Source organism: Anser brachyrhynchus (assembly GCF_964034855.1).
Source record: "Anser brachyrhynchus genome assembly, chromosome: 6".
Taxonomy (NCBI): domain Eukaryota; kingdom Metazoa; phylum Chordata; class Aves; order Anseriformes; family Anatidae; genus Anser; species Anser brachyrhynchus.
Genome location: NC_137700.1, coordinates 18,750,841 through 18,775,884, shown reverse-complemented (window position 1 = coordinate 18,775,884; position 25,044 = coordinate 18,750,841). Strand labels below are relative to the sequence as shown.

The following is a 25,044-nucleotide window of genomic DNA, read 5'->3' as shown; positions in this document are numbered from 1 at the left end:
CACTAAATAGGTTTTCCATTGCAAGAAGATACCTTTCTGTAGTAAAGTAACATGCATCCTATCCAGTTACAGTTTTTTTCTAGATGTGGGCTTCAACAGAAAAGAAGGAACACAGTTGATAACCCATCTGACCCCTGATATTTATTACCTGTGGCATCTTGTATGCACCTGACACATACTAATCAGTTACAGGTGTTGCATTTTAGCTAAATTCATGTCATAAGAATTAGAAGCAAATAAGTATATACGATAAAATCACTTAAAAAAACACAACAACACAAAATAAAGACAAAATAAATTTGCAAAATTCATTTGCAAAGCATGTTTTTGCCCACCCCTCCCCCTCCCTCTGGCCAAAGACTGTATTTAAGAAGAGTTTAACCATGTTGTCATCACTTTTTACTGAATGTTTGTATGACTACATACAGTAATTTTTTTAGCATATTAATGTCTTTTGTTAATCAGTTTTTACTGAAATGGCTAGTTTTGTTTATATATCATGCCATACTGACTTCAAAGAAAAGGGTCTCCTCATCTGAGCAAAAAAGTTCAGTAAATTTTCTGTGTTGCCCACTTCCTTTGTCCATTGCAGATCTTGTAAATTGCCATGAAGCCTTCAGGAATTAAATGTTTACATAATAAAACTAAAAATCTTCCTATCAAAAAGGCTGAAGTGCAGAGCTGAATTTAGCAAGGGTGCTCGCTTTATATGCGTCAAACACAGTAAGTGCTGATTTTAGTTGAGCTGAAGTATTACTTCAGTGTTGAAGAAACTGCAGCACAAGGGAATATGAAGATAATGGTCGTCAATACTAGCTACCTTAAGCATTTAGTTTCTTTTCAATATTCCAGAAATACTTCATTTTAAGTTTTTTGCCTGAAGAAAAAGGTGGGTTTTTGACAACCTGTTCACAAAAACTTTACAGTTTTCCTCAATTGTTCTGAAATTACTTGGAAGTGGTTTGAGAAAACAGCATATCCAAATTGTGGAGGAGTATTTGTAGGTTTTCATTGCAGCCCTGTCCATATTTCCATTCATGCTTGAGTACACCAATTAAATAAAATAAAAACAACCTAGGTTTTCAGACTAAACATCCACAATGAGGCTCAGAATACATCACTGCAATGAACTTTCTTTTTGTATTGACTAGAAAAGAGATTACTAGAAAATCGCTGGAAGTGAAATGAACATAAAAATCATAAAACTACAGGATAACTACAGCAAACAGCATTAGGCTTCTCTGCACTAAAACTTCACCACTTCCTTCTTAGGATTATCTGTACATGACACAATGGGACTGGGCTTGAAAATCCCTGTTCTTAGGATTTAGCTTGCGTTGTGCTTCTAGTATGAGACAAACTGTGACATTTTTCTGGTACGTCTGCATCCACTTGATGCCAAGCAGTGCAAATTTGTGGGACATGAAAACAAAACAGTTGTATGGATTCATTATTTTTATTCAATTGAGTTCTTCTGTGCCTGATTTGCATGGCTATGATTTATTCTCAGTTTTTGAATAATGTAATAAAGGCTTTGTTTCATTTGAAGGGGTAGAGGACCATTGAAGAACACATCTGATGTAATTAACGCAGCAAAAATGATTTCAGAGTCAGGATCAAGGATGGATGTCTTAGCACGGCTGATTGCCAATCAGGTAGGTTATTTATTTAGCAGTGCATTAACCTTTGTCACAGATTAATACGTCCACAGAAGCTCCAACACCTGAGAAGGTCACTTACAGAAATAGTAATGACGTTTTTAGATCTACCTGTCTAATTTTCCTTTTTATTCTCACTTTTTGGAATTGACGGATACATCACAGCAACAACAAAAACCTATGACACCACCTGAAAAAACAGAAGTGGATCTATGTAAATTCATAAGCACAGTCATCTTCCTGGCTAGGATGGCAGCATGCTACCTTAATACATTAATAACACCAAGCAACTAATCACACGCAATCCTCTTTCCTAAGTAGGGTAGATAGTACTAGGGCCAGACTGTGCCAGTAGAACCATGTGAAATTTTAGTCAGCAACTATTAAGCCATTTACTTACCTAGTCTTTTGTGACTGGCTTTTAAGTCCAGAGTAGCATGGTATAGTCAGTCTTTCACACCCACTCTTCCCCTCACTTTTATTTTCATAGATAAAACTTATTTTTCTAACATCTATGAAGAAAGATCAATTTTTTTTCTGTTATATGACTCTGAAATCCAGATAACATGACAAAATAATTTCTATTATTGGTCTATACAGTTGTGAGCTGATTTGTGGAAAAAAATAGGTAAAATGTCCTCACTTCTGATCTTGACAGGTGCTCTTCCATACAGCACATCTTTTTCAAGTACACTGCCTCCTTTACAGATTCCGTTTTTAACATTTAAAAACTAAAATTAAAAATCTGTAATCTTTACTGATTTATTACAGAAAATGATGTGGTATCAAAGCTAAAGATGAACGTAATACAGTCTTACTCCTTTTACAATATGGTGAATTTTTACTGGAGTATTTCTTACCTAAATTACCTAAAATTTTCTTCTTGTATTATTACTGTGTCTCCAGACTAGAAACATGAACAAGTTAGCGTGAGGAAAAACCATTATAGCTCATAACCACTGTGTACCTTCCAAAGTGCCAGGAAGTGTGAAGTTATTCAAGTTGTTTTAACCCTTTACTGAATTCACTCAAATAACTTCTATTTATTCTAGGTCAGAGCTTACACACAGTTGGTAACCCATCTGACCCCTGATATTTATTACCTGTGGCATCTTGTAGGCACCTGACACATACTAGTCAGTTACAGGTGTTGCATTTTAGCTAAATTCATGTCATAAGCATTAGAAGCAAATAAGCATATATGCTGACATCAATAAATAAAACAAATAAACAAACAAACAAAAACAGTAAAATAAAGACACGAACCAAAAAAGCCCTCGTAAGGATATGAGTGAACCAGGCCATCTCCATTCAGTAAGTTCAATACCTCTGTGTTGCACACAACTACAATCACTACTGTATATGCATCAAACTTAGTAAAAGAGAAAATCTTGACTTTACTACTCCTATTGCAAGATGTACAACATGATCCTCTCATTCCTCTGATGGCTAGAAATCTTTCAACTTCTATATACTTTGTTTTCATGCCAAATCATCCTTTATCTCACCGAGATTTTTTCTTAACTGTGTCACTGTGCTTTTTAAATCTCCATGGTATTTGTAAATACTAGCAATTCTTTACTCAACTATTATTTGACCTAGTTATTACTTTAGCTAGTAAAATAGTATATTATTTGACTTACTTGTTATTTTACCTCTGCCCTGCTCTCTTGGTGTCCTAAAAGAAAAGAAACTTCACATTCCCTGTGGGCTAATAGCTGTTCTCTGAATTTGGTACAAACTGAAGGACCCTTTCAAGAATTTGCTGTCTAGACTAGAACATAAATTTTGATGAAATTTAGTGATTGCCTTTCTCAATTACAATAAATACAGTAAAATATTTTGCTAAAAATAGGTTAGTAACATTTAATTTGTGTGATTTTTGATGTCATGTAAAAATGGTTTTGTACTATTTACTTCAAAAGAGAAAAGTAACAGCTGCAGGTTGTACCATTTTTCAAGTATATGTTCTAAGATAAACGTGCTTGCATTCTTCACACATGTACTTTTTCTGACACTTCTTCAACACCTGTTATTGAACTTAGGCTACCCTAAATCATTTCAATTATTTGTCTGCAATTCTGATACTACCTCTATTACCTTACTGTTCACAGTCATCCCAGGATTTAACTGCTACTCCGACTATGCCTTTGCAGTTATCAGCACCGTAGTAACGTATGATGAGTATTTTCAGTATTCAAAGTGACATGCAAGGAAGAAAAGCAAAACCTGCTTTATTTCTTCTACCTAGCTTCAGACCTGAGCAAGAATCTGAAATAAGCAATCGCTGCATAATGAAGAATCATCGTCGTATCTCTTTGACCTTTTCTTGCTCATAAAACATTTTCAAACAAATGATTTTGGTTCACACTCCATGTAATTTCAGAGACTCAAGTTCAGGAACTGTGGAATTACATAGTTCATATGGTTTTCCTGTTAGGGAAAAAAAATCAAACTCTATTTGCAATATTTTATATAAATCATCAGGTGCAAGAGCGCCTCTCTGTTACACTGTTTTTCACTTAAGATTTTTATAAATTCCTGTGTTGAAAAGAAAGGGACACAGTGCAATTCAATTAGCAAATTTCAGTCCATATTCATATCACTTAAAGATGACTCAGAGTTAACAACTGTGAACACAATCCCAGTTAAGCATCAACATCAACCTAGGCACATCAATCACAAGTATATTGATGATAAAATTAAACAATGTTTCAACTCCACTGTCAATTTTGTGACCTGAAAGCCCAAAGAATATAAGGCAGGACATCCCGTTTTTAATGAAATACGCTGTAGATTAAGGTTTTTACTAAACGATGCCTCCGTAACCATTTGTTTTGCAGCAGGAGGTGCTGGTCTGTTATGGAGCCCAGTAAGAAAGGCAGTCAGACTGTGAAGTATCATTTACAATGCCATTTACCACCACTGTTAGGAGATAACAGCAATCTTGTCCCTTCATATAGTGGGAACCCAAGGTGGTACAGCACCGGATGGGCCTCTGATCCACGCGCAGCATTCTGGGCAAACACTGTCCATAAAAGAGATTTCCTCCATTTTCATTTCAGCTATTCATGGGATTTTCCTAAAGAAAAGCAACTCCACTCATTATTTCCAATGTCAAACAAAAAGGATGGTCACATTTCGCTGCAGTCCTACAGGCAAGGATATGCACATGCCCTTACCACCAGTACGAGGAGGGAACTGCTGCAGGCTCCTCCACTGCAAACATCTGGCCAAGCATATGCTGTGGCCAAGGGATTTCTGCAGCACAACCCAGGCCTGAAGGCCTTGTGATACGTGCAGCACAGCACTTGCCTGGGCCTGCTTAGCTTCACTGATACATAGATCTCTAACTCCTCAATGTATAGTGGTCTTCTAGTCAGGATCAATAAATACAGCAATGCAAGAAAATGTTAATTACTGTAATTCTGGAAGTGTAGGGATCGATACAAAACAGAAAACAGTGTTTTCTTTCACTACCAAGCAAGTGTTGCTTGTACCTGATGTTTCTGAGCACTATGCAGAGGGTTCCTCGTGGAACATCCTGTTCACAGAGTACATTTCTTTCTAATATCTCTTTACAGTTGGTCGGGATATGCTATAATGCTATAATTCGTAATTGTACTTTATCCTGCATAAGGTAATACAAAATGTTATCTTTACCCCTGAAACTTTACTGGATAAAATCAAACCAGGAACCAACATAATACAAGGATGTGGTATGTGTAGGGTTAAAGTACATAAAAATGGGCACGCTGGGTTAGACCATAGGTTGATTTAGCTCCATACCCTGCTGCTGACAGTAGTGACTAGATACAGAACTCAGTAAGATGATGGTACATATTTCATGATACTTCCACAATATGGTCTTCCAACTTCCTGTAACCATTAATGAATTTACTTACCAAAACACATTTTTGGTACATTTGATAGCTTTGATATTCCTTGTATTTATTTTTCATTATTTTTTCCAGTGACTTTTTTAACCCATGTACGATTCTCATGATTATCATTCTCCACAGAGGTTTCTGCAATTAACACAGTGTGAAGAACCATTTCCTGTTTTGACTAGGCGAGTTACTATTATTGGCTTTCTGGTTTTGCATTGGAAGAGAGAATACTGATCTTCATGAAAATCTTTTCTGTACTTACCTGTTCTGTGCAAGACAGGGGAACAATGCACCATACATACTTGCACAGGGCAGTAAAACTGCGGTTATACCACAGATTTATGAAATGTAATTATGCAACTGAACACACCTTTTTTACCCTAGTATTTGCTTTTTTGAGTGCTACTGAGCACTCAACCAATATTCTCCAGACCAGAGGTCCAGAATGCTGGACCAGAATTGTTTCAACCTGAAGGTATCATTCTTAAGTGGCAGTTTCCCTATCTTTGATGCATATCATCTTCAGCATTCCCAAAATGTTACACATTTCTTCTATAAATGCATACAAGGCAGATAATAAATGTGACTGTCATGCCAATATTATTATATAAATAATCCTGCCAATATTATTATATAAAGTTAAAACGTTGTCTCTGAACTTCTGTAATTGACACTGTCACTACTTGAAGTGGAAGAATGAGATACTGATCAGCATCTGCCTCTCTCTTAAGTTTTTCCAGTGGGGAAAAGAGAAAAGTAAACCGTGGAGAAGAAAAAATAGAAAAGCAAGCAGCTCATTGCAGGAAATACACTTTTAGCATAGCTTTGATAGTTAAAATAGCTCACAGCTGCATTTGACTGGAAGGACAGATTTCTATGAATTAGTTTCAGAAATAAAAAATGAGTATTCAGGTTTTCTGAACAGCCACAGAGGTATCAGTATTTGAATACTGAGACCACTTTGAAAAATGGTGCACATCAATAAAGAGAGGATGTCAAGACACACTTCCATTTTTCTCCTAAACTATGCCAAAATACGAAAAACATTTTAGTAATGGATCTAGCAGAACACAAGGTAAGGATAGACATTTAATGCATATTAATTACTTAAAAATTGTTCAGGTTAATTTGTCTGCTTATCTAAGCATTCCAATACTAAGCGCAGAGTCTTGAAGAACAGAGGATCATCAGAACCCCCATTTTAAGCAGGTATCAAATTTCTTCAACGAAGCCAGTAATTTAAGTAAAGTACTTCATGAAGTAGAATTAGCATTTTTTCTGGCTTTTAACATTTCTTAGATTTAAACCATTACTCCATCAGTCACTGTTCCGTAAACACAAAGGTCTAACTTTATGAAACAACAGATGAATGTTGCCTCTGCATTGGGCTGGGAACATACATACTTTCTTTTCTTAATATATAAAACTGAACTTAATTTCCTATCAAATGAAAATGGCCATGTTTCCAATACAAACTACAGCATACAAAGGCTAAAAATACACCTTTGAGGAACTTGTAGGAATCAATTTCTCGTTTCTTATGCTTACTTCACAGTTTTGGTAGCACACTGAGGGCTCACCATTCACCTCTAAGATATTTTTATTTTGCCAGAGCAATGAACAGCTTTAGAACAAACACACACGAGGTCTTAGGGTGACTAGCTTCTTAGTCACAGAGCAGTATTTCTCCTCCAAGTATTTTTGGTGTTCACATAAGCGAATATAGAAATATGTTATTTTTTATAAAGTATTCAAATAAGTGAGTTAGCTGTAAGACATTCTTATTTTCATGTTCCCTCTGATACAGAAGATCTGCCATCAAGCTAAATACACTAGATGGAATGCTAAAATGTAGATCATTATTGGAAGATAAAGCATTATTTTGTATAAATGTTAACACTGCTCTTGCATTTGTGTGTTTACATTTGCCCACATAAATATTACTGTAGGTATCTTCTTAAAAATAAGTCAAAGTCTCCTAGGAATTGAAAGGAAAGTAATTATTCCATGTATTAAGGAATTTGATCAGTGATGTTTCTGAGGTAAGCTCTGTGATGTTCAAGTGAATATGGGGAAGTTAGGGATTAATTTGAATGATTTGAGTAATTCCTCAGCGAAGCAATAATGTGATGTCTGGGATGAAATTTTTGAATCAGCCACTGCGTATATGATTTATTGTTCCTTCCTTTATCTTCAGTGTCCAGACCAATCATGTAAACAGGACTTGTTGGCTTACCTGGAACAGATCAAGCTATACTCCCATCAGCTTAAAATCTGCAGTCAAGTTAAAGCAGAAATCCAGAATCTAGGTGGAGAGCTCATCATGTCTGCTGTAAGTAGAAAAATGGTATAAATTACTATTCATCAAAATAAAATCTGTCATATTTGCATTGTCCTTTCCTGTGCTTATGTTCTAGTATAGTCATGAATTTCTTCTTTTATTCGCTTTTTTTCTTTTTACACTCCCTTTACACAGAGAATCTACGAAAGTGAAGCATAAGACTGGTGACTTAAAAGGCAGAGCAATCATTTGTGGATTTCTTTTTTCCTTTTAGATTCTTAAAAGGTATTATTCTTCACTATTGTTCTGGAGTACGTTGTTTATAAGGACTGTAACGCCTTTATGATAGTGGATTTTAGTTTTGTTTAGTTTCACATATATGGAGTATGCACAGGTGTATATCAGCATACACAAAAAGAAATCTCCAGAGCTGTACTTCCCCTTCAGAACAAAATGCTGAGGGGAATTCTTGACTATCTGCTGTGACATGCAGGAGATCATATATCCCTACAGAACTAAAGAAAATTAAGAGCAAAGGTGACTTGATTGTTGAATACATTTCTTGATTTGCCTTATTGTGAGCTAAATATCATTAGACATGGAAAAGATGTTGCTTATGATTTTATGGAACTTCTGTGCATTTGTTCTCAGCAAAAACATAATTGTAAGTGTTCACGTGGAAACAGTGAGGTTGCTATCCCTGGAGATATTTAAGAGATATACAGACCTGGCACTTAGGTACATGGTACAGTGGTGGACATGGTAGCATTAGGTTCATGGTTAGACTTATGATCCTAAGAGTGTTTTCTGACCTAAAAATTCTATGATTCTATATATGCTATCACTATTATAACTATATATTCTTTGATTATTAGTGTTATTATCTGTGGCATATGGGATTATGATATCCAGACATAAACAAATGACAAAAAAGAGGTAATGAAAGAGCTTCCCACACCACTCTTACCTTTTAATAATACTTTCCTCTTAATGAAAACTTCACACATTCGCAGTCTTGCAGTACATACATGTATCAGAAGAACACGTAGTATGTTCTTAAAAAAAGCAGAAAAGAACCCACCGTTACCAATACAAGATTTTGAAATACTGATGTTTTATAGCAATATTTTGTTGGATGTTGTCCTGCCAGTACTGCTGTGTGACCTTCAATGAAAAAACTGCTCTTCTATGTTGCTTCATGTCCATAGCTATTGTTCTGACAGAACTGATGCCTGTGTGTGCTAGAGGCACAGCTGCTGCTCCTTGTTCAGCCAGTTTGTTTCTCCTCACTATTACTTCTCCATGTCATTGGGAACTGTCAGTTCAGTTTGTTTCAACTAATAATGGTGGAGGGCTGCTTAGAGGGCCTTAACCCGTGCATACAATTACATAGCATTTGAATCTGACAATAATAAAACACTACGTTTTCTAAAAGTTGACTTCACTCACTAAGAGATAGAATATTATTTTAAAATTTTCTTTTACTGAGAGCTGTAAAAAATGTTTGCCTATTTTTTTTTTTATGTAATAACACTGTATCTTCCCCTGCATGTGCCCAGTGTATGCTTGTAAGTGTGAGTACATAAAAATCCCCTGGCCTTTGGAAGCATAAAAAAGGAATACGGTTCTTACTTATTTAGGGTCAGCTCAGTTACTACTGCTTTCTGAAGTCCATCTACCTAGAAGAACTAGTTTAAAGAAGGAAGAAAGTACGTAATAGCAACATACAACACAGGTAGCTTTTCCTAAAAATAACTACTTTACTGGTAAGTAAAATCAGGGCATAGATTATAGTTCATACACTCAGTATGTTTTCAAAACAAGCACCATAAACTAAACCATTTGTCTCCATTGCTTTGCAAACTAATCCAAGTGAAGAAGGCAGCTAGGGAAGAATTTAAATTAAACCATACTCTTCTCTTTTTCTCAAGGACCATTTTTTTCAATGATCAGACATCTGTTTTTTTAAAACCCTCCTTTAAGCGAAAGCAGCAGAACTTAGAAGGGAGTTGGTTAGCATACAAGCAACACATACAAGTGTTATGTTCCATTATGGCACATCAGGGAAATGGTCTTATGGTACTTAAGTAAGTTATCTTTTAACTCTGACACAGGGCCTGGTCTAATTATAGGACTCGATTTCAGTTCTTCAAATCCTACTTAGGTTCAAGTAACGGTTAGTTGTTTTCCTGATTATATTCAATTTCTCCACCTGAAAAATAGGTAAAAAGCAGTAACCCCCAAATATTCTTGAGGTCTGTTAATGTAATTACTAGGTACACAGACACATAGATAACCTACAGAATAGCCACATTTTTACAGTAATTAAGCTTATTGAGAAATAAACACCCCTAGATTGTCCACTCGTGCAATAAAGCAGATTTCCGTAGAGCAGTTCCACAAAGTCTCTGATACTCCAAGGGGACAGCGTGGCAAGGCAAAGGTGAGCCAAAGATAGGCTAACTGAGGAAGAAGGATCAGTTCTCAGTAACAGGAAAGAAAAATCACAACAGAAAGTCTCCCTTTGGCTTATTTTGTAGCCATTTATTTTGTACGGAGACTAAATCCATGGTGAATGTCATCTGGCAGGTACATGAAGAAACATAGCAACTAATGAAGTGCTTCCAACTCTTGACCTTTACCTGTGCTTTCTTGAACCCCCATCTTCTTGTGTCACTTTTAAACTAAAACCTTAATTTTTTTGAATTATCACTGCTCTGTGTGGAAAAAAAATGTTGAAATGTAAACATCCTCAGTTCAGAAAACAAGATAACTGCTGTTAAAATCCTGGCCCTGGGAAAGGAAAACTCCAATGTCTTCAATGGTCAGGATTCCACTCTTAACAGTTCACCTGTTTATTTTGATTGAGATGTTTACATTTAGAGTTATTATTCCACTCTTTAAGGAGATGAATACAAAGTGGTTAAAACACTATTTTATATAGCAGCATTATTGAAAGAACTATTAAGTAATTAACAGAAAAGCTTATAAATAAGGGAGAAAAAACTAGAAGTGTACCACAGTAAGTCTTCTTACCTTAGTTGCTCAACAACTCACAGAATCACAGAATCGTCTAGGTTGGAAGAGACCTCCAAGATCATCTAGTCCAACCTCTGACCTAACACTAACAAGTCCTCCACTAAACCACATCACTAAGTTCTACATCTAAATGTCTTTTAAAGACCTCCAGGGATGGTGACTCCACCACTTCCCTGGGCAGCCCATTCCAATGCCTAACAACCCTTTCAGTAAAGAAGTTCTTCCTAATATCCAACCTAAACCTCCCCTGGCGCAACTTTAGCCCGTTCCCCCTCGTCCTGTCACCGGGCACGTGGGAGAATAGACCAACCCCTACCTCTCTACAGCCTCCTTTAAGGTACCTATAGAGAGTGATGAGGTCTCCCCTGAACCTTCTCTTCTCCAGACTGAACAATCCCAGCTCCCTCAGCTGCTCCTCGTAAGACTTGTTCTCCAGACCCCTCACCAGCTTGGTTGCCCTTCTCTAGACTCTCTCGAGCACCTCCATGTCCTTCTTGTAGTGAGGGGCCCAAAACTGAACACAGTACTCGAGGCACGGCCTCACCAGAGCCGAGTACAGGGGGACAATCACCTCCCTAGACCTGCTGGCCACACTGCTTCTTATACAAGCCAGGATGCTGTTGGCCTTCTTGGCCACCTGAGCACACTGCTGGCTCATATTCAGCCAACTGTCAACCAATACTCCCTGGTCCTTCCCGGCCACGCAGCTTTCCAACCACTCATCTCCCAGCCTGTAGCACTGCTTGGGGTTGTTGTGCCCCAGGTGCAGGACCCGGCACTTGGCCTTGTTGAACTTCATACAGTTGGCCTCAGCCCACCGCTCCAGCCTATCCAGATCCTCCTGCAGAGCCTTCCTGCCCTCGAGCAGATCGACACACGCACCTAACTTGGTGTCATCTGCAAACTTACTGAGGGTGCACTCAATCCCCTCATCCAGATCATCGATAAAGATATTAAAGAGAACTGGCCCCAGTACTGAGCCCTGGGGGACTCCACTAGTGACCGGCCTCCAACTGGATTTGGCTCCATTCACCACAACTCTTTGGGCCCGGCTATCCGGCCAGTTTGTAACCCAACGAAGCGTATGCCAGTCCAAGCCACGAGCAGCCAGTTTCCTGAGGAGAATGCTGTGGGAAACGGTGTCAAAAGCCTTACTGAAGTCAAGGTAGATCACATCCACAGCCTTCCCCTCATCCACTAAGCATGTCACTTTGTCATAGAAGGAGATCATTTTCGTCAAGCAGGACCTGCCTTTCATAAACCCATGCTGACAGGGCCTGATCGCCTGGTTGCCCTGCAAGTGCCGCGTGATGACACTCAGGATAATCTGCTCCATGAGCTTCCCTGGCACTGAGGTCAAACTGACAGGCCTATAGTTCCCCGGGTCTACCCTCTGGCCCTTCTTGTAGATGGGCATCACGTTTGCTAGCCGCCAGTCTACTGGGACCTCCCCCGATAGCCAGGACTGCCGATAAATGATGGAAAGCGGCTTGGCCAGCTCCTCCGCCAGTTCTCTCAGCACTCTTGGGTGGATCCCATCCGGCCCCATCGACTTGCGTACATCCAAGTGCTGTAGCAGGTCGCCAGCCATTTCCTTGTGGATTATGAGGGCCACATTCTGCTCCTCATCCCCTTCCACCAGCTCAGGGTACTGGGTATCCAGAGAACAACTAGTCTTGCCGCTAAAGACTGAGGCAAAGGAGGCTTTAAGCACCTCAGCCTTTTCCTCATCTCTTGTAACTAAGTTTCCCCCAGCATCCAGTAAAGGATGGAGATTCTCCTTAGTCCTCCTTTTTGTGTTGATGTATTTTATAAAAACATTTTTTGTTATCTTTAACAGCAGTAGCCAGATTGAGCTCCAGATGAGCTTTGGCCTCTCTAATTTTGTCCTTGCACAGCCTCGCAACATCCTTATAGTCCTCCTGAGTGGCCCTCTTTTCCAAAGATTATAAACCCTCCTTTTGCTCCTAAGCTCAAGCCACAACTCTCTGTTCAGACAGGCCGGTCTTCTGCACCAGCTTATCTTTGGGCATGTGGGGACTGACCGCCCCTGAGCCATTAAGATTTCCTTCTTGAAGAGTGCCCAGCCTTCCTGGACTCCTCTGCCCTTCAGAACCACCTCCCAAGGGACTCTGCCAACCAGTGTCCTGAACAGCTCAAAGTCAGCCCTCCGGAAGTGCAAGCTAGCAGTTTTACTGATCCCCTTCCTGACTTCGCCACTATTCCTTAAAATGTAGATTTCATGTTATTTTTAGAAATAGTCAAATCAAATTCAGTCCTTCTTTGATTAATATAACAAAATTTGCTTCAAACACATTTAAGTCCAACGGTTCAATTCAGATACGTTTTAAATAGCTGGCCTTGATTCCAAAAGGTTTTTAACTTTTGACTTCAAATACTGAATAAGTTGTGTATTTGATACTTAATTCTTGGTTAAAGTGTAGTTAAACTGTAAATAGGACTTGGCAGACTGCAAGCAGCCAATTGATAAATCTGTGCTTTAGTACTACAATTTTATTTCCTTTAAAAAATTGTTTGTAGGAGATAAATAGAAAGTATCCCAACTGTGGTTCTAACAGACCTGCATATTATTTGTCAAGAAATGCTTTGTGAGTATCAGTCTGCATTGTCTGCTGCTTCTTTATGTCAGTGAGACAGCGTCTACAAGTCTATGGAAAGAACATGAGCAGGAGAATGACTTATTTACCTGCTCTAGGGATAAAGAAATTCTGTATTCTTCTAACTAATAGAAACAACTACTACTGACACATTACAAGGCAAGCATCACTTTCTTAGTACACAGAAAACACGTCAACAGAAAAGTACCTTTACATTTTAAGTCATGATTCTGTTTAGCATTGAGAACATTAAATAAAAATAGTTCTATCAGGTATTATATTACACTCCTTATATAAATGGATTGCTACTACTCCCAAGACACTAAATTATTTTCCAAATAATGAGAAATACAATGCATGTAAACAATTAAAAGTATCAAGTTCCTAATTACTGGCTTTGTTACTCAATGAAGAATTTGCCTACAAGAATTCTGATTTTGAATGCTTTTCAGCCAGATGGGCCATTGACCGCGCTTGTGTACTGTGCCACTATTCTGGGAAAAGGCAGGGCACATCCTTTCATGTATCCAACAGCAGTGCAAGTGCTGGAGACAATAGCTCATGCCAGCCTGAGTGCTACTAGTCTGATTTTTGTTGGTGCTGGGTTCTTTTTTTCGTTTGTTTTTGTTTTGTTTTGTTTTAAATTACTACCTTCAGTTCTGTATCCTCTGTATTTCACCATAATGTGAAGTTACTGTGGTTAGAGAATCATTCTGTCTTCTCAGTGAAATAGCAGTAAAGAGGTACCACTTGCTGACAGGACAGATGACATTTTAACGAGGGAAGATATGGTAAGGGACACTTTTCCCAAATCCTTTCAGGAATTACTGTTTTGACTGACACAGTGAGACCTGCAAAACGTGGAAGCTGGAACACCGTGTCTTCATGGGAAGTGCAGAAAGAGCAAAAGTGAGAGTCAGGCAAAAATAAAACAACCTTTGTTTGTGGCTGGTTTCCTTGTTTTGCTAGTGAATCTTTATATACCACTTGCTACAGATTGAAAACTTTGCAGCTATGTGTCTCTAAATAAGATGAACTTAAATGCTCAATGAATATTTTATCACTCTTTCAATTATGCCAAGTTTCATTTCATTGGTTTTCCTAGACAGGACACCTGGAAGAACCTGCTGAATATTTGAGATAAAAGCATCCAAGTGAAGACAGTACTTGAGTACATTCAATTTATAGAAGAATAGATTTACACTAAACTCAGTAACGTTACTGGTACCGAAGTATAAAAACAGCTGCTCTCTAGAAAGAATCAACAAAAAAAATATAATGCATAGCCTCATTCTTACCATCTGTAGCTTCAAGAACATATCCTAAAACCTTCTCCAAAACTGTGAATGTGGTTCAGAAATACCAGTATGCTTTTGCCTCACAATACTCACATTTTCTTTATGTAACCAAGACTAGTGTAAGACACATCCAGAAAACGCAGGGGAAACAGAAACTAAGACAATGCAAATAGTGTGAATATCCTAAAGGATAGCATTAAGTAAATTATATTAATTATCCTGTATTTCATTGCCTATTCAGAGATGCCAAGGGAATCATAAAATAAATGGAGATTTCTGCCCATCCTGACATAGCATTCCCACCTCCACCATACCCACATCCACCCCTGCTATGGCAAATGCAGCACAAACACTGATTTAAACATCCTTAGTGGTAGTTACGTATTCTGCTTTTTACCCGGGAGGCATACCAAATCTATGTTTTAAGATTTTATTTTAGGTATCTGCATCTCAGGGCATCTTCTGTAGATCTTAAATAATACAGCAGAGCTTCAGTTCCTATGGCATGGCAAGGGGGCTGCAGAATTCAGGCAGTTCAGTTTGGTGGAGCTGGACAGTTGAGTTTATAATTCAGAGTCCTCAGGTTTTGGCATTTAAAATGCCTGAGTTGATAGGTTTCTGCTCCAGTGAGCATGTGTCAAGCTATGAGCAGCCTGATATGCTCATACATGAAGCTGACATGCCACATCCTATTTGACATTACACCCTCTTCAAAATTAGATAACCGTAAAGCGTATTTTATTTACTTAATAATAGATATATCATTATGGTTTAAGAAATAGAATTAGCTTTCTTCTTGATCACAGCAGTGCACAGTGGCATGATGAAGGAGCTGTGGACTGTTAAGAGCCCATGGCTATTTTGTTGAAAGGACCCACAGAAGCCAGAGTAAAGTGGTAACTATTCACTGCCCACAGGAGAGAAAAGCCTGTAAGCTCTAACTGCCACCTTAAAGGATTCCACTTCATTTGACATACTTTACAGTATAAACCAAGGTCACAATAACTGGATGGTTTGGGGTACGATGTTGTTGCCCAACCTGGATGCTGGTACACACTTCTTCTAGACGCCTTTTCCCTCCAATGGAAGCAGTTTTGTTTTTTTTTTTTTTCTCTCCTGAGAAGCCATGACTGAACTTGCCAAGTACCCCAGCCCAGTTTGCTACCCAGCCTAGTGTGGCTCCAACACCAGGCCACTTGAAAAAAGTGGAAAGATTACAGAAATTTACATCACTTAGAAACAAAAGCCCCGTAAGCCCATAAAGCTTCTGCCATAGAAACAAAACCGGCTTTTCTTTGCGTCTGCTGGCACCCAGAAGCATCTTCATATTGGTGTTACTATACAGACAATGCTAGAAAAGTGTGTGCTTACAATGCCACCAATATCAGCCAGAGGTGTGTGCGTGTGTATATATATATATATTTAAAGAAGATTTGTGGAAGCTGTCAAAATCATGTCTTTGTCAGTTTTTCTAGAAGGTGACAGCCTGAGGACAGACAAAACTGCGTGCATGTGTGTGCCCGCAATTAACCTCTGATTACCACAAAATAAACACGATTATGAATTTTTTTTCTCACATGCTTCTTCTCACTCCCTATAATCAATTAACATACGTTTTATCAAGACAGTAATCCGCAGTTTGAAATACAGACATCATCAGTTCATGTGCCAGTAAGTTGATACCTACAACGCTAGTCATCCTGCCTAGAAAAAGGGATACTTGGGCAACTGAAGACATTCCAGGAATATAATGGCAAAGCCTCTAATCAGAGCACTTCACTGACTGAGCCTGGAAGTTCATAAAATGGTACAAAGGCATTATTTGAAATAAACATTAGGCTTTGAACTGCGAACTTTCATTCAACTTGAATTTTGCTAAAACAGCATCACAAGAATTATGTTTAACTGCTTATCCTACCAGCATGGCCAGGCAATCTGTTTCCCTAAAGTTTATAAACGATGGTCCCCATATATGCTTGTCTTAGTTTGAAATACTGCCATGCAAAGATTGGATGACTATTACAAACTGGAAATCCCGATTAAAAATCTCACATGATAGAGCAAGGAATGAACTTTAGAAGCCATACGTTGAATTTCACATTTTACCTTTTCCTATAGCAAATGTATGCAGTCCACTTAGCGTTTTACTCTTCTATGATTTTTTTTTTTTTGGTGGGGGGCATTTCTGGAGAGAGAATCAGCAAAATTGGCATTAACCGATGGATCTTTCTGATCAGGTATGTTTCTTAAATGCAAGTGCATCCCTTTTCTGACTTTAGCTGCATTTTGTATGTGTATGAACTGTTATAAAATTGACACGTACAGATACAGTAAAACACATTATCTTCTCATCAATTCATTCGACCTCGCAGGAGGGAGATGACCTTTGCTAAAAAGTCAGTTTACAGATCTCCATATTACAAAAGACTTTGCACTTACAAATTCTGGATGATTCTCCCACTAAACCTCATGGTCCTTTAGAGAACCAACTTCACTATTTTTACAGAAGAGGATGAAGTGTTTCAATAGAGAGGCTGCACATAAATTGAAATGCTGTCTTCCAAAATCTCTGAACTGTATTGGGCTTCATTAGTGTTAGTGTATATGGAAGGGAAAATATTTCTAAACAATGTGCTTTGAGTGTGTAAATGTTGTCTTGTGTACCCGTAAGGTTTGTATACATGCATTTATGCACACAAACACGTATGCACAAAGTAGGAAGTACACCAGCCCTCCTTTGAAGCTTCTGTATTGTCTCATCTTAGCAAACTGTTAGCATTCTGTTCTCATCTTAGCAAACTGATGCAGATTTCACAGTTGCTAATGCTCCTCTTCCCTGTTTTGGGGGAAAACATCATTAAATACTGGGCTGCTCAGGTGGACATTATTTACTTGAATAATATTTATTCATAATAAACATTTATAGTAATATAAGCAATAGGATATTTTTTAAAGGGCTTTCTTAAAAGGTTCTTTAAGAATGGAGATTTCTTTTCAATTGAAATTGTCAGCCTTATAATCAAATACAAACCTGGTATCCTTGAATAAAAAGCTATTCCTTCAGGTCAGTGAGATAATTTATACCACGTATGACCCTAGCAGTTCTTTGGGGCACTATGACAACACAAAGGGTACCGTAAGTTGAAGGGGGCACAACAGCCTTCATTCCAAGCAATTAAATCCAAAAGAAATGTAATGGTATAAAAGGCACTGCACTTAAAATGAACTGTGGCATCATTTGGCTGTTATCTTAACCTGTCCAAAAAAAACCAACAAACCCTTTCCTGAAAATACAGTCCTAAGCACTGGCGTAATTTTTCCCAGGTTAAGTACACTGGACAGACACCTTCTGGATTGAGTACACTGGTAGACACTGGTTTCAGGTTTAGTACACTGGTAGACACCTTCCAAGTGCCCAAGTGTGGCATACAATGGCCTAACAGTAGACACAGTTGTAGCGAGCATATACAGACCAGTTTTCTGCACTTGGATTTTAAGACCAGAAGACATAGAAGGACACTGCACACACCAGTTCTTCCCCTTCCATGAGTCTTGGCACTCTTACATCTGGAAGGATTGCCCTGAGCCTCCTTAGTCTGTTTTCTGAGAACATGCAAAATGAGATGACTTTTCCTCACATCGAAATGTTTAATTAATACTGATTGCCAATTACAGACATGAGTTCTTTTGCCAGTGTTGGCCTTCAGTAAAATACTTCCTCTTGTTCTCAGTTTTGTCGAGACCCAGCCCCCAGCATAGGCTCTGCTGCATACAGCCTCTTTGACATCTCTTTCTGAAGCATGCCAGACCACCATCATGCCTAAACCTTGAGATTCACTGTGGGAAGTATTATCAGAGAATAAAATGCCTCTACTCAGCACACATCGTAGGATTACATTTGCCTTTTGCAGTTTTATCGTGCAACACTGCTAAGTCAGCCTCTATCTAGGCTGCCAGAGTCATTGGGGGCTGAGGAGGTAACTGAGAAAGTATAATGTCCCCAGCACACTCTGCTCCTGGACCATGCACACCGTGTATCCTGCAAGCCTCAGATATGAGAAGAGAGCAGTATACAAAGTTTTATTACACCACAGATCAGTATGGCGGTCAACGTAACAAAGCTGTATGTTTGTTCCAGTTAGCCAATTCCCAGTTAAAATCGAGCGTGCTATTTTCTATTTCAAGGAATATTGATAGGAAATACCTTTAACGCTTTATGGCTGCATAGCATGCAGTTGAATGTTGGAGTATGTCATACAGGAGTTCGTTATGCATTATGTCTATGTTCTCATCCTTTAAAAAAGTTTGAGGCCACAGTTACTGTGATTTCCGTGTGCTCTCCTGCTCTTAATTACCTTTAAGCATCCTGGCCACCGAGACTAGGTTCAGCAGCTCTGACTAATCCAACTACTTGACAATATCCTCCGTTGCTTAGGAGCATGTGAGAGCACCTGGAATGTGATGGGACCAGCTGGAGAATTTGCCTAGCACTGATGCAAAGGAAATAATGAGTAACATTTTTACAGCTCTTATTTGAGTTGGTTTAATTATCCATCAGTAGTAATTGCAGTGATACCCTGCAGACAAGCATCATGAATTCACACTAAAAAAAAAAAAAAAAAGCAAGCAACAAACATCTACGTAAGCCTTTTTACTCCACCAGCACAGATTTCTGTGTATCACTTCAAGTCTGAGCATCAGAACATGGATATAATGATCAAACACACCAAGGGAAAACCAAGAAATTTTGTTTTAGTGCCGTAGTCTTCGGTTTTAACTGTTGTTTATTCCTGAGCATATTGTGATTAAAAGGAGGCTTTTCCTAGACTAATGTTTGTTTTTTTATTACAGTTGGATAGTGTCACTTCACTAATTCAGGCTGCCAAGAATTTAATGAATGCTGTGGTGCAGACAGTGAAGATGTCCTATATTGCATCCACAAAGATTATCAAAATTCAGAGTCCTACTGGCCCACGACATCCTGTTGTGATGTGGAGAATGAAAGCTCCAGAGAAGAAGCCCTTAATTAAAAGAGAGAAGCCAGAAGAAATCTATGCAGCTGTCAGAAAAGGTTCTGCAAAGAAGAGAATCCATCCTGTTCAAGTCATGAGTGAATTTAGAGGCAGAGAAATAGTCTAATATTCTGCCACTTTGTGTCTCTACCTTGAAGTTCTTACAGTTTTTCACCTCTTCCCCCTACTTATTTAATAATTATGTATGTTAGTGTTTTGCTTTTCCCTAAATATCTAAGTTAACACTTGCTTAAATTACTTTGAAAACGATGTTGGATTAATTAACAGCACACAGTTGAAAAAATACTCATTGTCTTGCAGTGTCAAACTATCACGTCTTTATACTGCATGTTTTCAGCAGAGCACTTTGAGTGATACATGATGGGACTGTGTTAGAGTAGTCGAAAAGCATGATGCAATGTGCCAAACTCTGCCCCAAGTCCTTCTGCATCTGCTAGGGCCAGGCATTCCTTCATTGGGGATGAATGAGGCCAATATTAAACAGCATTGTAGTTTATGACATACAGTATTTTTGAACACTGTTTACTGGGAATGTCCTTTATCAAGATCGTTACACTGTGATCAAAACAGCTGGACTGCTTGATGCTAACTGAGAATCTTGGCCTTTACTTTTTATCCTGATTGAAAGGTCCAAAGATCACCCCCCTCCAAGGCCCAGCTTTATGTAAAAATAGAGGAAATGTAAACTTGAAAATGTTTGAAGAAACAAGTGTTATAACAACATGGACATGAGAATGTAACGAAAAAGCACTAACTGCAGCATAGCAATAATAGCTCTTTAAAACAGCCTTTGAAATGTTACCATTATTCAGTGTTCTGTTTCCTACTGTATTCTGTGACCTCTAATTCATCTGGCTGATTGATTATTGCATTAACAACAGAAACTTTTCTAATCATAGCACAAAAGAACAAGTATGAAATACATCATTATTCTGAGACTACTGTGCAAATAACATAGACACATCTTGAATCTGAAGAATGGTGAGATTTTTGCAAGGTAACTAGCCAACTTGATGACTTTGCTTATGGAAGTATAGTCCCAAACGTAGGATTGTGCTGTCTAGCAACTTGCTAAATTACTGCGTTATATTTCAACATACGTAATGAAGATAAGTGATACTACTCTGATTATCACCATTCTGTAAGATTCTTATGGAAAGAATTTTTTTCTAGATCTGTTTAAATACTAAATCTACTTGGGCTGATTTTTTAAACAAGCAAAAGTCTTCCCTGCCCTATCACTAGGTTTTCCCAGACCTCACCTAACTAAATGTCTTTCCTTAGCAAGTAGTTTTTTTTTTTTTTTTGTATTTGCTCAGGTATAAGGGCTCCCTCAAATTGCAGAAATTCATGATGCATCATTAGGAGGAGGTTCCAAAGTATGGGCTGCTGCTCTGTCATTTACTACCATGTTTGCACAATAGTGCCCCTAAACAGCATCACGTGGGCAGCAAAAATAACCTTGAACTGTTTTTTTTCCTCTTGTGGCTACTCTGTAAGAGCCTGTGCACAGAATCAGGACAGTGGAGCAATATAAATTTCTAGGCTGTTGGTTAAGAAGCTCCACAAAACCCATAGTGATCATGCATTAAAGATCTTACAGATCAGTATTCTACTGTCCCCAACTTTACTATCTGTCAAATGAAACAAAATGAAGGAGAAGTTTGGGGGAAAAAAAAAAACAAAAAACTTTTCTAATACAAATCCCCTCCAATATTTTCACAAGATCTTGGCAACATATGTAGGTACTTGCTAATCATTTTAGGACTACACAGTGGGAAGCAGCTAACAGTCAAGTAGAGCAGGTAAATGCAATATAGAGCTGGTCATATGATGTACTTTCAGTATGTCTGCTAGCACACTAAGCAGAGCTGAGAAAGATTTTGTGTGGTGCATTGCTCAGGAGAGTATAGGTTGTCACATCTTAAATCTAAAATCTCCAAATAATAATTCAGGTTCTGGCCCACCCTCTTTGATTACATATTCCCCAAGCAATATTCAAGTCCAAAAGGTAACAGGCGGATTGAAATAATCTTGGGCTAGGGGGGCATTACTCTTGAAAAAGAAAAAAACACACCTCACATCTCTGGGATACACCTTTGGTATCTGCTCACCTTGACATTAGACGTTTGTAACTTATGTTTTGTTTTCATATTATTAATTAAAAGATTGTACACCACTTTCAGCATTGTGGGTTTTGTTTGGATACGTTTCTGTTTTAGTCTCCAGCAGTAGCAAAACCCTGTTCAAATGCCTGCCAGGCTTTCTTATTCCTGCAAGTTCCGGCTTCTCTAGCATACTAAGTGTGATCTTACTAGCCTGGTTTACATTAGAGCTCTTCTAGCACTCTCATCACTAAGACACAGTTTATTGCTTAATATAATGATCATGACTACAATACCAGTCACAGCTCTTTTAGCCTGGCCATTCTCAATAGCCAGTTTCATCTCAGCATCCAAAACTGTTCCTATTACATAGGAATTTATTAGGGGGAAAAAAAAGTAAATGAACAAGGAAATCAAAAGCCACAGTTGCTTTCTGAGAATAGCTAAAAGAATGATGTGTTAACTGTATCTGGACTTCTGTTTCTTGGCTAAAATTCAAACCCAAGTGAAAACATAACAAGGTAAAGTTTATTCCTAGCTAAGGAGAGATAAGAAACAAATCCCGAAGTTGTAAAAAATCTATTGTATTAGCTCATCATCTCCCTCAGCAGATCTGGAAAGTAGGGAACCTTCTCTGCCACTATTAATAATGCTGATGGACAATGTGCTGCTCAGGATGCTTTATTCAGACACAGTTACTTCATTCTGTAATTTGCACATTCCTTCCTAGCCCTGGTTTTCAGAGAATATTTTTTCACTTTGCTGTTATTTTGCCTCAGTGTTTGCATGATATCCATAGTGTAGGAGCATTGACCTTGCAAACCAGGTTCTTAGCTAGAGCTTTACAGGGCTTTCTCATCCCAGTAGCTCAAATCGTTTCATTAGCTTACCTCGTCCGCTCCCCATTACCACATTATAGTACAAAGTGTGACGGACAACTTAGGGCAGTTTTATTTAAAAGAAAAAAAGTCCATAGAGCTCTAAAAAATGAGGTAGTTTGTATTGTTTGTTGTTGAAGCACATTAGTAAAAGAAAACAAATTTAAACCATTTCTGAGAATGCTGAAGCTGTTGATTTTTGATTATTAAAAGAAAACCCACAACTTGGTTGCATCACACTGCTCTCACTGCTAATGATGTTTCCTGTAATATTTAGTGCTTCTCATTTGTAAAAGGCAGTTTCTGTCACTGCAGATTGCACTGAGCATAGCTTCCAGTTTGTCCCAATTACTCTCTTACTACCTGAACTTAGTGAGCCATTCCTGGTAAGTAACACAAGTCCTCTAATACCTTGGAACTTCAGAAAATTCAGAAAAATTAAATGCATGTCCCTCCATCTCTGCCCACCCCTGGAGCCCTGCATTTTTGCACAATAAATCTGTTTTGACATAACTGATTGACTGGTTTCAGAAGGGAATGGTATAGAATAAGGTGGGAAACAGGTGGTAACCCAGTCTTAGGGTTTGCCCCACTCATGCCATTAACCTGGTAACTGTAGAAAAGCTTTATAGCTGCATCTTCAGTGGAGATGACTAGGCAGTGTGACAACACAGGTCTGGCATTCCAGATGGTTTTAAAAGGTCTTTTAGTTCTTTTGAGGGCATCTTGTGCTGTTTTCAGTGGGTTTACAGTTGAAGCGTTTAAGAAACAATGTGTTTATAAATCAAGTTTAAATGAGTTTTTAGAAGCATTATTTTTGAAGAAAATATTTGTAAGTTTTCACCAAGAGTAGACAATAAAATTCTACATGGTCATACCTGTTGTTTCTGCTCCCAGCAACTACTTGTCCCTTGTGTACTGTTCTTGGTTAAACTCTAGCGATTGCCCATATATTTGGCTCAGGAAGTACATACGTAAATAAGAGCCCAATCCCTTTGGTTGGATTAAAACAAAACTGCCTTTCATTTTCAGAGAAGAAAAATCTAAAATCAAATACAGCAAATAATGACTATCCAAGCAAATAAATGTGTTTATTTTCTCGTGTCTGTTTAACTGTATTGTGCTTTTTTTTTTCTTTTTTCTCCTCTTTAGCAGTAAGGGTAAGAAGGGACCTTGTACCCTTTTTACATTCCTGGAATCTCGAAGTGAGGTGGGGTCTTGCAGAGGAGACCTTTCCTCCTTTGCCTGCCTCTACTCCCCAGTCCTCACCCCCCATGAAAATCAGAGTAAGAGTGAGAGGACTTCTTGTTTTAAGTAAGAAAAGCTTAACTTTCTTTAAGGCTAAAACAGCAGTGAAATTTAAAACCTACTCTCTTAGAACATGTTTTGGATGAAGTGAAACTATCAATAGACAATCATAAGATTGTAGAACTGAATCACTGGTAGCAGATAAACGTGTCTGTTCATCCATCCCGATTCTGCAGCCTCCTCTGCATCCAGTTCAATTTTGCTTTTAACACCAAGGTAAGCTCTGGTTATACACAATTGCTAATAACCCACTTCCTCTCCAACAACCCACTAAAAGCACTGTTGCACTGTGAAGAAAAAGTTAACATAATAAAAGCAGTCATGAGAAATTGTCCAATAGAGTGCAATTTAAGAGCATATTAGTAATTAAATAATAAAGATCAAGCAGATTACACTATTTCACTTGTGTTTTCCCTGGCACATCAGAACTGATTTACTCTCTCAACATGGTCAGTGGGTTTGTTGTTTTGCAAAGCTTCCTCTGAAAGTGATAAAAATGCTCTACACCACTGATGAAAAAATGTTACAGATTTTTTGCTGCACACCATAAGTGACACTGCTGCAATGACAAATACCCACCTTTCGATTAATAACTCTTTAGAAACTTTGTGGTAAAAAAGAAAATGTATCCAAAACAGAAACGGCTTTAGAGTTATGTAAAACAAACCAAGAAAATGCTTCAAAGTCCCTGCTGTCTACCATCAGGGGAAGAAACTTGTTGCTACAGTTGAATTGAAAGCTGAGGGGCTAATTTTTGACTCCAAAATACAAGAAATATTTAAGATCTGAGCCTGCAGTACAAGAGGTTGATTTAGCAATTTTAAGGAGTTTTTTATAGGATAGGAAACTATTTTCTACTTCCTGATAGTGAAAATGGCTGCATATAAGCAGGCTGTAGACTAAAGAGACATCTTGTCATGCAGGATATTGTTTCCT

The 25,044-nt window shown here is 38.3% G+C and overlaps 1 protein-coding gene and 1 non-coding gene across 30 annotated transcripts in view; one reads left to right on the top strand and one right to left on the bottom strand.

The window, feature by feature from the left end:
• Positions 1–21,996, top strand: part of CTNNA3 (catenin alpha 3) — a 488,015-nt gene extending 466,019 nt beyond the window's left edge. For all 26 annotated transcript variants that reach the window (XM_080597472.1, XM_080597453.1, XM_080597454.1 and 23 more), the window contains 3 exons: positions 1,550–1,655; positions 7,746–7,880; positions 19,636–21,996. In XM_080597472.1, coding sequence (XP_080453598.1) covers positions 1,550–1,655; positions 7,746–7,880; positions 19,636–19,923 — 529 coding nt within the window. In that variant the 3' untranslated portion in view covers positions 19,924–21,996. The remainder of the gene's footprint in view (positions 1–1,549; positions 1,656–7,745; positions 7,881–19,635) is intronic.
• The window catches only part of LOC308197296, a 722,739-nt gene that overhangs the window by 9,580 nt on the left and 688,115 nt on the right, over positions 1–25,044 (bottom strand). For all 4 annotated transcript variants that reach the window (XR_013952746.1, XR_013952747.1, XR_013952749.1 and 1 more), the window contains 2 exons: positions 8,797–8,884; positions 7,785–7,878 (listed from right to left, as the gene is read on the bottom strand). This is a non-coding gene — a transcript (uncharacterized protein). The remainder of the gene's footprint in view (positions 1–7,784; positions 7,879–8,796; positions 8,885–25,044) is intronic.